Raw genomic sequence first — 14703 nt, 5'->3', positions numbered from 1 at the left:
GAGGGAATGTAACAACAAAAAACAGCACAGAAACTGAAGATATAGATTCGAAGGGTCAAGATTATCATGAAGTTAACTGTACTTAATTGCGAAGATGAAATGAGAGGGTTTAATGCAGAAATTCAAGCAAGAGAAAGTCGATCGAACAACGAAATGATGACGCTAACGCGTACGTTTCACCTCGCTAATATGAACACAACACTGTAGGAGAATGCAACGCAGCATAAAAAAATGCATGACGTTCTCAGTTGAGCCGTCACCTCCATTAACAAGGAAAGCGTGGTCCGAATCCTTTGCTAATCAAGTTAAATTGACGTGCCAAAAATATCTTAGGGATATTTTCGCTGTATTCCAACCAGCGACATAAAATATTCTTATAATGGTTTCCTTACGCAAAATCAAATTGTGCAACAATCTTCAATCGTACAAGGGGACGGGCTCTCCTTCCAAGAAATAAAAACTTTACGAAACTATCTTGTTCACATATACCTACCTACGGAAATGATGAATACGGGAACTCAGAAATCAGAAGCCTCAGTTTACCCGACGAGAAAACGCTTCGAATTGGTAGGAATGATTAAATTAAGCCTTATACAGTGAGTTTCATCATTTTAACTAAATAATTTTCGATCGAAGATTCGATCGAAGAGCAAAGATCGTCAAGTAATTTCACTACTAATTAATCCCCTTTTCTTTTTTATTATTCATGCTGGTGTAAAAAATTGTCTTGTAAAGTGAAGGCTTTGAGTTTTTTGATTAAGAGGGAGCTTTTGAAATTTCGTTGTCCCTTCTTAAAACTACGTCAACAACACTACTTACTCGATTTAAGAACTCAAAACAAGAAGTTTTCGCAAACGCGCGGAATGTTGCACTGAATCTGAGTCCATCATCAAGAGAGTGGGAGAGAGAACGGAACGGGGACAACGATAATAAATGGGTAATACAACTTCAAGGACACACACTCATCAGTCATTGAAATAGGTTCCCAAGATAAACAAGGGACTGTAAAACAGTTTGACTTAGCTTAACCAGCCCGCACAAATGTGTCAACAAATGTTTTGCACTCCACTGAAATAAACAAACTACATTCTTGTAACGTAACAGTTTGTTTCTACTATTCAGAAAAATCCTGTACGAATACATGTGATAGGCCGGAACTTGAAGGAGTAGTAAAATGTTCTAAGAAAAAAGTCCTATCCATTGAACAACCCCCACGCAAATTCGCTTCAAATTTGTAGAGAAAAACGACAAATATTGCAGTCACATATGACGTGGACGTAGAATTTTAATCTCACAGAAACCATCGATGGATGAGATCAACATATATTTTTATTTCTACTCAACCATAGGTTTTCTGAAAGAAAAATTATCTTAGTTTAAATGGTAAAGATGTTCAAATACGAAGCCGTGCTTCACTGGAAAATTTCCTGCATTTTGAATCTACATTATAAAGGCATTTTTAAGGGTTTTGTTATAGTCACACATAATATGACTGTAGCTAAGCCTAAAAGAAACGAAGTTTATAGTCGGGTTCTCAACGACCGCTAGCTTGGAGCGGTTGCAAAGGCAGCTATGGTCGAAGCGGCGCGGTGAACTGACCTGTTTCGACCAAGGAGGGGCTCTACTTGTACAGGAGAGAGGAAGTGGTTGGAGCTAGCAAGGGTCCCTCATCACAATAGCTAACTCCACCGCGCAGCTTCGTGCGTAGCTGCTTTTGCAGCTACACCAGACTGAGTGTCGCGTTGATCCGACACTAGTCTCTGTATATCTGGTGTGCGTTAATGGTTGAGAAAATTATATCCAGCTCGTCTCCTCTGACTAAATCCAGAAAATTTGGAACAAGCGTTTCTCACAGATAGATATCCTCTTTAAGAGGATTCATTCTACAGTAGGGTCGCTAATTCTTCGACAGAAGACGAAAAAGTCGGTGTCTTTTTTCATAACTCGCCTCAATTTGATCTTTATTGTAGGATCTGTACATCAATAGATTCGCTAGTGCGAGTTCTACCAAATGAATGTAATTAGAACTTTCGAGACCTATCAGGGAATATCAGGGAAACAGTTTTTGAAAAAATTACCTACGGGTAAACATTAACAAGGCTGAGTCCGATATAATTGCGTCCCTAGGATACATACTTTTCGACGTGAACAAACTTTTCGAAAAGTGAAATGGTTACATATTCGTAATCTACATAATATTGCGAACAATTTGATATCTCTTACGGCTATAATTCCATGACAATGAAGATTTTGTAAATTTGACTAAAGTGACATGTTTCGTGTGCGTGTACAGAGAGTCCCGGCAGAATTTCGAGCATGCCCGGTCATGCCTCGTCAGAGCCATTAGCAATGGTGCGTGTCCTAAAGAGATTCACTTTCATTGGCACCTATGTAGCTGACTCTGCTTACCTACATCTAATCATACGCTGCATCACCGGCTAGGATATAATTCACTTCTTACTAAACTGTTTTGGAGAATCAGACACATTCACTGCAATTTTGTGACGTGAGGTGATCTCAATTTTATAATCGTACCAGAAGCAAGAACAATCCTCACGTGAAATATGAAATAAGGATGTATCTAATAGCTTCAAATTACGTGCACAAAAATTTTCGTTAAAACGGAACGTTCCAGCTTTCAAAAGTAACGGTAATGAGAATTATCGTTATCCTGTAACTTCCAAGGTTCTTTGTAGAATAATTTGCGTCTGGACAGAGGGACCTTCTGTATCTCTGACTTCTTGGAACCTACGGAAAGAAAAAGAGTTCAAATTTGGTAAGATTCTACACTTTTCGAAGGTGATATAAAGACAAACTCACTCCATTTCTTTATTAGAACATCATACAAAATCCCATGCACTTCCATCTAACCCTATTATTCTTTGGCTTATTCGCTAATTTCCACTCTTTTTTGCATATTTCCTTGTGACTGCGCAGCTTTCTGCGTCTTTGTGGCTAAAAGAACATCTAAGACGGTTGACTGCGTCTTCATGATCGACTGGAGCGTGACCTCTTCGAAGTATGTTCGCGTATCTGCCAGCATATCCATTGGGTACGTTATGTCTCGGGGGCACTCGCGGAGAATCCGCCGGGACCATCTTTACCATTCTCCCGATGTTTCACTTCCAGAAACGACCGACATTACCAGCTTAAGACTTAAAGTCTGCAAGAAAATTTTTTGTCGTAGGATGACATCATCTCTTGATTTTCCAGCTCAACAGGAATTAGGTTTATCATCTGGCGGCATAATACAATAAAAAGAAGTCTTTTTCCTATGATTTGCTCCGATTTTTTTCTATAATATTTCTCAGTTGCGGTCACTTTTGAACGTGCAAAGATATCGGACTTTTCATGTGTCTTTACAGAAAGTTTTTTTTTTGATTTATTGGAAGTTTCTGCAAACACCAAGTGGATATGTTTTTTAGGAGGAAGATATCTATTGCATGATGTCGATTTCAAAAAATTCTCTATCTTTCAAATTCTCACCACAAACTACTTCAACCTCTATTGAAGGTAGTTGTCATCTAGGCACGCCGACCCACCAGATACCTTACATCATAGACACACATCGAGCTACGACTGCGTTACCTCATTGATTACTACGTTTGAGAATAATTGAATAACTATAGAGGAGAATGTTCGTTTTACAAAACGGAATTTTTCGAGATAGTCTGCTTTATTCTCGGAAATTGTAAAAAAAAAGTCTTTGCAAACACTTGAAATTGAAGATTCTGATAATGAAATTGGGACTCTGTCTTACTAAGCTGCTGATCCTTGACTTAACTCCGAATCTACACTTTGGTAGTTCTAATCAGATTTGTGCTTCAGTGATTTCTTATTTTTCTTCGTCATTGGTTTGCTCCATTCCAGTATCGTAAAAAAATTACGAATATGTAACCATCATATCAGTTTTCAAAAAGTTTGTTCGTTGTTCAATTATGTATCCTCGGGACGCAATTATATCGGACTCAGCCTTGTTAATGTGTACCCGCAGGCAATTTTTTCAAAAACTGCTTCCCTGATAGGTCTTGAAAGTTCTAGTTTCATTCATTTGGTAGAGCTCGCACTAACGAATCTATTGATGTACAGATTCTACAATAAAGATCAAATTGAGGCGAGTTATGAAAAAAAGACGAAAAAGGCGCGAATCCGCGTCTTTTTCGTCTTCTGTAGAAGAATTGGCGATCCCAGTGTACAGCTCATGTGCCACATGGAAAAGTTAATCCGCTCGTCAATCGCATCGATTTTATGCATTTTCGCCTGCTACCGTGCGCGACACGGTAGAAGCATGCCAGTTAGGATTTTCGCATGTGTTAAATTATTTGTACGAACACACATTGGGGTCGAAAAGACATGAAGCACGGTGTAGTTGCACGAGCGGTCGCGCTGGAGCTATGCGGTTCTTGACCTCTCGCAGATGACCTGCGAGCGGTTTGCTTTTCAGTTTTGCCAAACGAGTGTGCCAAGTGACGTCAACCCGAATCGATGTTGGCCGCAATTTCTTGATTATTTTCATTATATTTTCATGTTTCATTTTTCCTGCTTTTTTTCGCCTTTCATATTTCTTTTTTCGTATTTTCATGTTTGCTGGATTTGCTTTCGTTATATAGATCTACATTGTATTTGTTTTGTTCTTAAGGTATTGTATTGTTCTTGTTCATGTATTTATTTCCACGTTAATGTCTCTTTTTCGTTTGTAAGGGAGGGAGAGTAGACGAAGAAACAAAAAAAAAACATTGATGTACAAATAAATACAATTTTGAAGCGAATTTCAAAAAGAAAACGTGAACAAAAACAGTACAGTAACCGAAGAACAATACAGATACACTATAGATCGCTGTAGGGAAAGCAAATACAACAAACGTAACGAAAATACGAGAGAAGAAACTTAAAAATGAAAGAAAAAATCAAAAAAGAAAAACAAGAGGAATGAAAACAACCAGAAATTACGGCCATTATCGATCCGGGTGACGTCACTTGGCAAATTTTGGGAAACTGCCGGGCACACCGTTCGTGTAACTATACCGTGCTTCATATCATTTTGAACTGACTCTACATAACTGTATATGTGCGAATGTGACAGCGGAAATATCAATGTAATAGTAGTTGTAGCTTACCAGCCAGCTAAATGTTTTGGTGCACGCTGATTACGAATGTTGCAAATACTTTGGGGTGCAATATCGATTTCATCAGGTAACTTATTTCTACACATTTTCTCCCCGGGGTCAAATGGTCAGTATGCTATTTGTCACACAACAGTTCCAAAATGCAACTCAAGTAGATAGTTGGAAGCGAAGTAAGACGTGTTTCTCCGGAAAGAGAAATCGCTACTTTCGGAAAACACGTTCAAAGAACGTTTTCCAGTGGAAAGAAAATTGGGAGATAAAGAATAGACACGATATGCCTCGATAAGATGTACTTTGGTGTAGAGTGCCCCAAAATGTACGCAAAATTTGAATTAAATAGGAAACACAGTTTTTTCAACTGTATTTTTTTTGGAACATTAAGTACACAGATTGGAGTTATGATGGAATGGCACATAGGGCAAATGACCTCCACGGCTTTGCCTGCGCATACGCATACTTTCGTCGATCACCGAAACGAGAGAGTACGCGGCCGGGAAATCTTTCATGCAGTAATTGAATTACTTAACGGGTTGTATGACATGTCGCACCATTTTATCATTATTATTTTTATTATTATTTTTTTTTTGTCGAAGCCACATTTCCTCCACATCAAATTCATCTACTTTAGACATTACCAACTCGGTTATTATACCGCGATATCGGGCACCAGTAACAGTAACTACTTGACCAGCCTCATTTTCAATAAAGTATGGTCTAACGACACCACCAGCCCAAAATCCGCACCAGACAGTGACACGCTGTGGATCTCAGGCCTATATCCGAGGTACTTTACGTTTCAATTTCAAAAATATAATTGGAAAAAACTCCGTTTTCTTCTCAAAATCTTGATTAAATTTTGAGACATCCTATATATGTACACGCACGCATTTGTGTATGTTGTGTCCACACCTGGTTGTGAAGATGGTTCATTGGGACGCGAACTTGCTCCCTCTTCTAACTTAGATAATTGAACCAAAAATTGAGCAACTATGCCAAACATTGCTACGTACATTGAGCTGGTGAATAAGACCTCTCAACACATGGAAATTGCATACAATGGCAATAACACAATATACACGACTAAAATAGTTAACATCTCTACGGCTCCAACACCTCCCCCCTAAGATGAACGTATAGCGTACGTCTTAATTTTCGGATCGGGTTGCAATCGACGAGACGGTCAGCGTTGTCGAGCTGGTCTCGTCGTTGTCGGCGGCACGATAGTTGGTGCTCGATCCTTGACATTGTTCGTGACGTCGGCAATCGTCCTTGCCATACCATGGTTGAGCAGCATCTTGGAAGCTTCATTCTTTTCAAAGCTAACTCTCTGTTACTTTTTTCCACGCATCTGGCTAGGGTGTCTTTTCCACAAATCGTCTTCTTCCGTTAGCACGTCATAAGCGGCTCGTCCATGGCGATTCTTCACACGAGCAGGGATCCATTTCTCATGTCCTGGGCGGTAGTCACGCACCCACACGAGTTCTTTCTGGTGGTACGATCTCTTCTGTGCTCCATTATGATGATTGAACTGTTCTTCAATTTTCATATTGTGCGTTCCCTCTTCTTTAGCTGATTCCTTCAGCAGTGTCAACGACGTCCTCAACTGGCGCCCTAGGAACACCTCCGTTGGAGAAAGATGTCGTGGCGTTGACGCACATGGTGTTCATCGATAGCACTGCAAAAATTCTGCAATTTTCTCCGACGTCCCTCCCTCCTTAATCTTCTGAAGGGTTCTTTTCAAGGTATCAACAAAGCGTTCTACTTGACTGCTTGACTGTGGATGGAACGGCGGTGAGCAAACGTGCTCAATTCCCTGTATGTCACAGAATCATTGGAACACCTTCGCCGTAAACTGTGTACCGTTGTCTGACACGATCACCCTGGGATTTCCGAGATCATATCCGAGAAGTATCGACTTCCAACGTTGCAGTTGATTTGCCGTGTATATGGGCACCATTTCCTTTGGTCCGAAAATGTGTAGCAAAGGCTTGTGATCCGTGAGGAGCTTGAATCGACGTCCATATATGTAACGGTGGAACTTCCGAACAACGAATATCAAGGCGAGTCCCTCTTTCTCGATCTCACCGCAGTTATTTTCTGCAGCAGTGAGATTGATCATACCAAGGAACGAGCGAATCTCTGCCACGTTCTTCGATATTGGCATCTGGCGGATGACCTCAGTCTTCTCTGGGTCAGGATGACGTCCGTCCTTATCTATGATGCATCCGAGATAATGGATCTGAGGCATCAAAAAGCTGCACTTCTCCAATCGGACGCGGAAGCCGTATTCGTGGATCCTTCCGAATAGTGCTTCCAAGTTATGGCGATGCTCCTGTTGTGTGCGGCCTCTGATTTATCACGTCATCCAGATAGGCAGCAACGCCTTTCAGTCCACATATCATTGAATCCATGATTTGCTTGAATATGCCAGGTGCTGACTTCACGTCGAAGGGTAGACGATTGTAGCGATACAATCCTCTGTGCGTATTAATCGTCAGCATTTCCTTTGATTCTTCTTCAACTTCCACCTGCAGATACGCTTCTGCGAAGTCGATTTGCGTGAAAAGCTGTCCTCCATTCAGCTTCGTAAACACGTTCGCTGCGGTGGGCAACGGGTGCTGGTGCAACTGCAGCGCGTCGTTCAATCCTGTCGAGAAGTCTCCGCACAAGCGGATTTGTCCACTTTTCTTCTTGACTACAACGATAGACGTAGTCCACTCTGAATGCTCTACTGGGAAAATCACTTGTTCAGCAACCGGACGATCGATTTCAGCATCCAAATCCGGCACGGAGGCAAAGGGCACTGGTCGCTTCTTCTTGAAAACAGGTAGTGCGTTGTCCCTCAACAGCAACTTCGCTTCATTCTTGACGCACTTGCCAAGTCCGCACTTGAATACTTCTGCGTATTGCTTCTTCAAGTCTGCGATGATTTCCTCTCGGTTTGCTTCTTCTTTAGTCACCATTGGGCAGTGATATTTGTCTTTCAACTGTACGCTGGAAGCTGAATACACCACTCCAGTCCTAGCAGATTCGTGCTTTCGGTGACGTAACAAGTTCCATTACTTTGGATGTTCTTCCCTGTTACGCGGTTTCTGACAAAGAGATCTGTGGAGAATCTTCCATCAATAGTCATGGGTGATCCATCTGCCGTCTTGACTGGCATGATACAGGGTTCCAAGGGTGGAGATCCGAGCTTTTTTCATGTTCGACGTGATACCAACGTGATATGTGCGCCTGTGTCGAGCTGGAAGCGTAGAGAACGTCCCCTGATATTGACATCGGGGCAGGTTCGAGCGGCGAAGGTGACAACGTTCTTGCATTGGCTTTTCTTGTGACGAATTGATCGTCTTCTTGGTTTCTGTCCAGTGTTGGAGGAGAGAAGCGGGCATGTGCTTCTGTAGTGCGGTCCTCCACAATTGAAGCACTTCACATTCTTTTTCTGCACGACATGGACATCATGACTTCCTTCCGTGCCTGTGTTGTCCATCTTCAATGCGGTGAAGTCCTCACATTCAGCAACGAGGTCTTCTATCGTCAACAGCGCATCTTCTGTGTGCGTATCCAGTCGACGGAGCATTCTGAGACGAACATCTCGAAGCGACGGATCCTGAAGTATTGCTACGAACTGTAGCGTTTTCAGTGCTGTGTAGTCCAGCTCCTTCAGTCGAGCATCTTCGTCCATCCGCTTGATCACGTTAGCGTAGTCACGGAATGGTACGTAACTGGCCGTCAGAGGCGGGCAGTTTATCCTGAGACTCTCGTACCGTCGTCGAATCAGCGTCTTCTTTGACGCAAAAAGCTTTTCCAGATTCGCGACCGTCGTCTCGAAGTCGATCTCGTGCGGTTGTTTCGGTAGTATGCCATTGGCATATTTGCGATATGCATCCTCGTCCAGCTTCATGAGGACCAAATCGCGCTTCCTGCTATCCGGCAAGACCGAATCCCTAATGACCGGGCCCTATCTCTTGTATCAGTAAGTGAAAGTGTGACCCACCTCTTCGTCGGACATGAACATTTGCACGTCCTTATTCAGCGGTGGTTCTCTGCATGGGTGCCACGGCGGTGAGCAGCGTTTTCATTTCTTCATGTTGAATCCGCATTTGTTCAACCATTGCTGCAAGAAAGTTCTCGGGCTGTGACTCCGAAACCTTACCCTCGGTTCCTCGTGGCATCTTGGGTGGTTCCGATGGAGTCGTTTCTGCTGCTTCTGCCTCTTCTTTCCTCTGAATCTTTGATAGCCACTTGTTGTGTCCATTCTTGGTTGTGAAGATGGTTTACTTGGTCCTCTGTAACTTGGGTAATTGAACCAAAATCGAGCAACTATACCAAACATTGCTACGTACATTGAGCTGGTAAATAAAACCTCTCAACACATGGAAATTGCATACAATGGTAATAACACAATACACACCACTAGCATAGCATAACATGAACTAACATAGTTAACATCTCTACGGCTCCAGCAGTGTATCTGTAATGTAAATTGTATACGTATCTATCTGCTATGGGGCAGGTGTGGCGCAGTCGGTTAGAGGTCCGTTGTAGCTAAGCCGCCATAGTGCCAACCAAGCCTTCCATCCCTCCTGGGTCGATAAGCTGATACCAGACTATTCTGGGAGGGTAAAAACAATGACTTGATCATCGGCTAACCCCCGCAAATCATTGTATAGGCCAATACGCGTCTCAAAACCTCAACGATTGCGAATTTCAGTAAAACGAGTTACGTTGGCGCATCCCAAGTGGATTGATAGGCCAGTGACTTTTGTGTATATGTCCGACACCGACGGAATTCTTGAGAATAGGCAAAATTAAATTTTAAAAATACCATTCGAAAGTAAATGAGCTGCAGATTTCAAATGTACTTCAAAAAACTTTTAAAAATTGCTAAAAAAAATTACTTTCACACCTCCGCAATCCTTTCACTGACATATCCCGTGGATATATCTCAATGAAAGAAAGAGGTGATCATATGACTTGCGCGAATAACTCAAAACTGAACGAAATGTTTATTATTTATAATCAGGATGTTATTCAGAACATTTTCGCGCCCCACATCATACGTGGATTCGAAATTTTCATTCTCTCTTGAAATTGACGAAAGTGCTGTACTGAAGGTAAATAAAAAGGTATAGATTCCTAGCTGTGGAAAATTTGCCGGGAAATTTAGTAAGAGAACAATTTGTTCTTAGCAACAGTTCAAATTGTAAGCTCTTTAAAATGGGTTTTATTTTTCAATGCCAAACATGCTATGTTCTACTTCGTTATTTGTTCCAATCTTTGAACACCTGTCAACAGCCCACAATGAAGCATAAGGCTGGTCGCAAAGTTCACACCCTCGCATTCTGCTGTTTGGTGCTTATTAAGCGCACGGTTGTGGGCACTCAATAACCATCAAGCGCAGAACCGTGCGGGCGATGCAGCCCACGCGGCGGCTGTGAACTCTACAGGCAGCCTATTTCTTCCACTTCGCTACTTGCTTACGACTTTCCTTTCTTTACATGATGTTGTTTAGGCGTTAACTCTGGATGGCAGCTGGTCATGATTACATTAGATGACAGTAACCAAATTGAAGAAAATTCGACTGTTTTCACAAAAAGGAGGTTTTTGCAGCCTTTATCAGTCATTTCCTTACCAGAAATAGCCAGTTCTTCTCGCAAAAAGGCGCTCTTTCAAATGATGTCACATTCATTTCGATTTACAAGCTTCAAAATTTCAACGCTGACTCCCCCTTATGTAGTAGGCAATATTTTGTAGCCGAAAGAGGCGGGTGTAGCGCAATTGGTTAGAGGTCCGTTTTAGCCGCACGGTCGATGGTTCAAAATCGCCTCAGTGCAAACCAACCCTATCTTCCATCCCGGATCGATAAATTAGCATGAGACTTGTCTGGTAGGATAATAACACTAGTTTGCTCATCGGCTGACCCCGAAAGTACATTATAGGCCAACACGCGTTCTAATAGCTCGACGATTACGAATTGCAGAAAGATGCGCGTTGGCGCATCCCAAGGGGATTGATGCGCCAGTGCCTTTGTCCTTTTTATTATGTAGCTGGAATGGTTATCGCGGTCTAGGCATGGTCTGCCAGGCATATCACACATTTGCTAGGTGATTTCTCTAGCGATTCCGTGCGAAAAACACATTACATTTGAGTACAGATGAACGGTGACGACAATTCTACACAGTTCGTATGCATCAGAGCTATACAGCTTCAATCATAAGAACTATGCAGCAAAAATTACCCACAGTTCTCTGTATATGTTATGTATATATGAATGTCCACGGATCTCTCGTGCTAGAGGGATCAGAGCCGGGTAGTCGCGAGACTACGTGGCGCGCCGGGTGGCAGATAAGGGAGCCAAAAGCGACTTTGTGCCTGCCCTGAGACGAAAGTGGATTCGGGAGATGGACTCCCTTTTCCAGCTGTGCCAGGACCGACTCATAAAATCCTTGTAACAGAATAGGTTGGTCCGGCCAAAAACCTTCATTAAAGTGACTCGGATGTGCGCAGGAGGCGGTTTGGAAAAAATAAGCTCCACCTGTCCACGCGGGAAGAACGCAAGGTTTTTCCGAAAACCCATGGGACTTGTCCATTGGTTTTAAAAATTTACGCATGTTACAGTATTAAGGGAAAATTTCCTGTTTCCGGAGGAAAGCCTAGTACGGTAGCGCCAGGAAAGAGGGGGTTTCAGAAGTCATATAGGTTGCGGAAACGGAAAAGGACTAGGATGACGATCTGTACTAATAACGCATGTACGTTTGCATCGGAAGCGGCCATCGAAGATCTGATGATGCAGACCAAGAAGATTAAGTACGACGTCATCGGACTGACCGAGACGAGGCGCCCTCAACGCCATATATGAAAATGGAGAAGAACTGTACTTAGGAACATACGACAGTAGAGGAGTTGGTGGAATTGGCGCCCTTGTCAACACGAGTATGGCAAAGAACATTGACTCTTTCGAACAATTTACGACCCGAATCGGACGTCTGCGGATGAGAAGATGTGATCCAACGCCAGCTTTGACAATCTTCGTTGCTTACGCTCCAACATCAAGCTACGAAGAAGAAGTCGAAAGCTTTTCTATGGAACCAGAGAAGTTCTACAGAGAAGACCACACCCTCTACAAGGTCACTGCTGGTGATTTTAACCATGATTGACACTAGAAGCACGCCTGAGGAACTTCACATCGAGACCCACCGCCTCCAATGGAAAAAACAGGGGGAGAACCTCTCCGAGTTCATCACGACGACCAAGACCATCCATGAGAACTCGCAATTCCAGAAGCCCTCCTCCCTACGCTGGACGTGGGAGTCACCCGGTGGATGGCACCATAAGGAAATTGACCACTAGACCATTTGCCTGACGGATTTCGTTGTTGTTCCAAAGTTTTATAGGTGATAGGACCATCGCCTCCTCCGGAGAAGATTTTCGCTTACCCGGAGAGAAGAGAAAGCTGCGAAGTTAAGAGAGCGAAGTCCCGCAACTATCATTAACTAGGATCTTTTCGCTACGCTAGCCGGCTCTTGGGAAGACTTCGGAATAGACAGCATCGACAAGGAATACGAGCGGATCGTTGAACATCTTCATGACTGCACGACGAGGGCTCAGAGTTCGAAAAAGCATCAAGAGACGACCTTCTCCAGAAACTCTAGAGCTGACGTCAGCGTGGAGCTGCACGAGCCGCAGGCAATCAAGAACTCACGTCCGAGCTCGCAAGGCTTTGCTGAGAGGGGATAAAAGAAGACCACAAAGAGAGAAGAGCAGAAGTGTTGGCTAGAGCTGCAGAGGCAGGAAAGAGCACTCACTACGCTCGTTGAGAGTTCGCCAATCGAGAGACGAGGATGAGTGCTCTCCGGAACCCAAATGGAACAACAATAGCATTGAGAAGGGGAAAGAAGAAAATCATGCGCGACTTCTACTCTGATCTCTTCTACAGCCATCTCCACCTGCCTACTCACCATCTGAGGGAAGATGTACATGTCCCAAAGGTTCTTCCTTGCGACATGCTATCATGTCGGCAGGAAATCGTACGACACCCGATCTTGACGGAATAAGACCAGAACACCTGAAGAATCTTCTGCCAGTTCTCATCATCAACACCCTGGTAAGACTCTTCACGCGTTACCTGTCGAAATGCAAGGTCCCTCAACAGTGAAAGACCAGAAAGACCGTGTTGCTACACAAGAAGGAAGATCCACACGACATTGGCAACTATCGTCCAATCTGCTTACTGTCGATCATCTACAAGCTCTTTATAAGAGTGGTCCTTAATAGGATTGAAAGTCTTGAATGAAGGACAGTCATGCGAGCAAGCAGGATTTCGAAAGTGATTCAGCACAATTGACCACATCTCCACTGTTTCAAAACTCACCGAATTATCGCGAGAGTACAAAATGTCGCTATCTATCAGCTTTGTCGACTTAAAGAAGGCTTTTGACTCATTTGAGACAGAAGGAGTTATGGAGGCCTTCGACAACTGTGGTGTCCCTACATAAAGGTACTTGAGAGTTGCACAGTAAATTCACGAAAAGAATTTCGCTGTTCTACAACAAAATCATCATTGATGTGAAGAGAGGGTTCCGACACAGCAATATAATCTCACCTAAAATATTCACAGCCACCCTCGAGAACGCAATGGGGAGGCTGGAATGAAACGACATGGGAGTGAAGACTGACTGTCGGAAGCTACATCATCTGCGCATTGCTGATGACATAGTTGTGGTAACATGTAGCGTCAACCAAACTTGACTCCGCAACAAGCTGAACGAGTTCTGGCCGAATTCGACGAAACATGTGAATGGATCGTTCTTCAGCTGTATCTGAAAAAGGCGATGTCAATGCGTAACGAATGGGTCTCGAATGCTCCATTTACGCTCAACGGAACAAGTATATCCGAACGCACCAGCTACGTTTATTCGGGTCGCGAATTGAACATAAAGAACGACCTGACCCCCATGTTGGGCAGAAAGAAACGAGCGGCCTAGCGAGCGTACAAGAGCAACGAGGATTTAGTGAAGTGAAGACTAAGAGCACCCGGCTCCGTACTCACCTCATCAACACCACCGTACTTCTTGCTTTGACATATGCTTCGGAAACATAGGCAGTTCGCGAGCAAGAACAAAACGCCATGAGCGTTATTGAACGCGCAATAGAGAGAGTGATGCTAGGAGCATCCCGCTTCGCGCAATTGAAATACGGGATTCGAACGTCTCTTCTGGGTCAGCGATCGAAGATTAGAGACGCCGCTGCGTTTGCCAAGGAAAGTGAAATAAGGTGGGCCGAACACACGATGCGCTTTATTGACAACCGTTGGACCAGAGCCGACGAGGGACTGGGTTCCCCGCGATATTAAGCTTTTCGCACTTCGTGCTCGGGTCTTACGCGAAAAGAGGAACCAATGGGCGACTCTGGCACGCGATCGGGACAAATGGATGAATTACTGGCGCCCGCCCGACAATTTCGAAGATCAGCGGGAGTCAAGGTGATGAAGGTGATCATATTACTTACTTACTTAGATACTTAGATGGCCCATCTTCACTGGACGTGCGGGTCCCAGCACCTCTTCCACTCGTTTCGT

General features: G+C 43.5%; 5 protein-coding genes across 7 annotated transcripts; 1 reads left to right on the top strand and 4 right to left on the bottom strand.

Moving 5' to 3' along the window:
* Positions 1–6271: 6271 nt before the first annotated feature.
* RB195_024780 (uncharacterized protein) lies at positions 6272–7374 on the bottom strand (the record flags this gene model as incomplete). Of its 3 annotated transcripts, none has more annotated exons than XM_064212674.1 (2): positions 6272–6428; positions 6497–6672. In XM_064212674.1, the coding sequence occupies 2 exons, from the start codon at positions 6670–6672 to the stop codon at positions 6272–6274; spliced, it is 333 nt and encodes a 110-aa protein (XP_064068556.1). The 3 variants fall into 3 exon arrangements, with proteins under 3 accessions (XP_064068556.1, XP_064068554.1, XP_064068555.1); XM_064212675.1 differs by lacking the exon at positions 6272–6428 and adding an exon at positions 6987–7374 and having other exon boundaries at positions 6457–6737; XM_064212673.1 differs by lacking the exons at positions 6272–6428; positions 6497–6672 and adding an exon at positions 6955–7374.
* A 70-nt stretch (positions 7375–7444) lies between these two features.
* On the bottom strand, positions 7445–8089 carry RB195_024779 (uncharacterized protein; the record flags this gene model as incomplete). Its single annotated transcript, XM_064212672.1, has 1 exon — positions 7445–8089. The coding sequence occupies one exon, from the start codon at positions 8087–8089 to the stop codon at positions 7445–7447; it is 645 nt and encodes a 214-aa protein (XP_064068553.1).
* Positions 8090–8325: 236 nt separating this feature from the next.
* On the bottom strand, positions 8326–9027 carry RB195_024778 (uncharacterized protein; the record flags this gene model as incomplete). The annotated part of the gene is made up of 1 exon (XM_064212671.1): positions 8326–9027. The coding sequence occupies one exon, from the start codon at positions 9025–9027 to the stop codon at positions 8326–8328; it is 702 nt and encodes a 233-aa protein (XP_064068552.1).
* A 124-nt stretch (positions 9028–9151) lies between these two features.
* RB195_024777 (uncharacterized protein) lies at positions 9152–13786 on the bottom strand (the record flags this gene model as incomplete). The annotated part of the gene is made up of 3 exons (XM_064212670.1): positions 9152–9349; positions 13498–13613; positions 13729–13786. The coding sequence occupies 3 exons, from the start codon at positions 13784–13786 to the stop codon at positions 9152–9154; spliced, it is 372 nt and encodes a 123-aa protein (XP_064068551.1).
* On the top strand, positions 12062–14110 carry RB195_024776 (uncharacterized protein; the record flags this gene model as incomplete). Its single annotated transcript, XM_064212669.1, has 3 exons — positions 12062–12253; positions 13063–13230; positions 13859–14110. The coding sequence occupies 3 exons, from the start codon at positions 12062–12064 to the stop codon at positions 14108–14110; spliced, it is 612 nt and encodes a 203-aa protein (XP_064068550.1).
* Between the last annotated feature and the right edge of the window lie 593 nt (positions 14111–14703).

The sequence above is a fragment of the Necator americanus genome, chromosome X (genome assembly GCF_031761385.1).
Source record: "Necator americanus strain Aroian chromosome X, whole genome shotgun sequence".
Taxonomy (NCBI): Eukaryota; Metazoa; Nematoda; class Chromadorea; order Rhabditida; family Ancylostomatidae; genus Necator; species Necator americanus.
The sequence above is the reverse complement of the archived record's forward strand: the minus strand, read 5'-3'. Positions and strand labels throughout refer to the sequence as shown.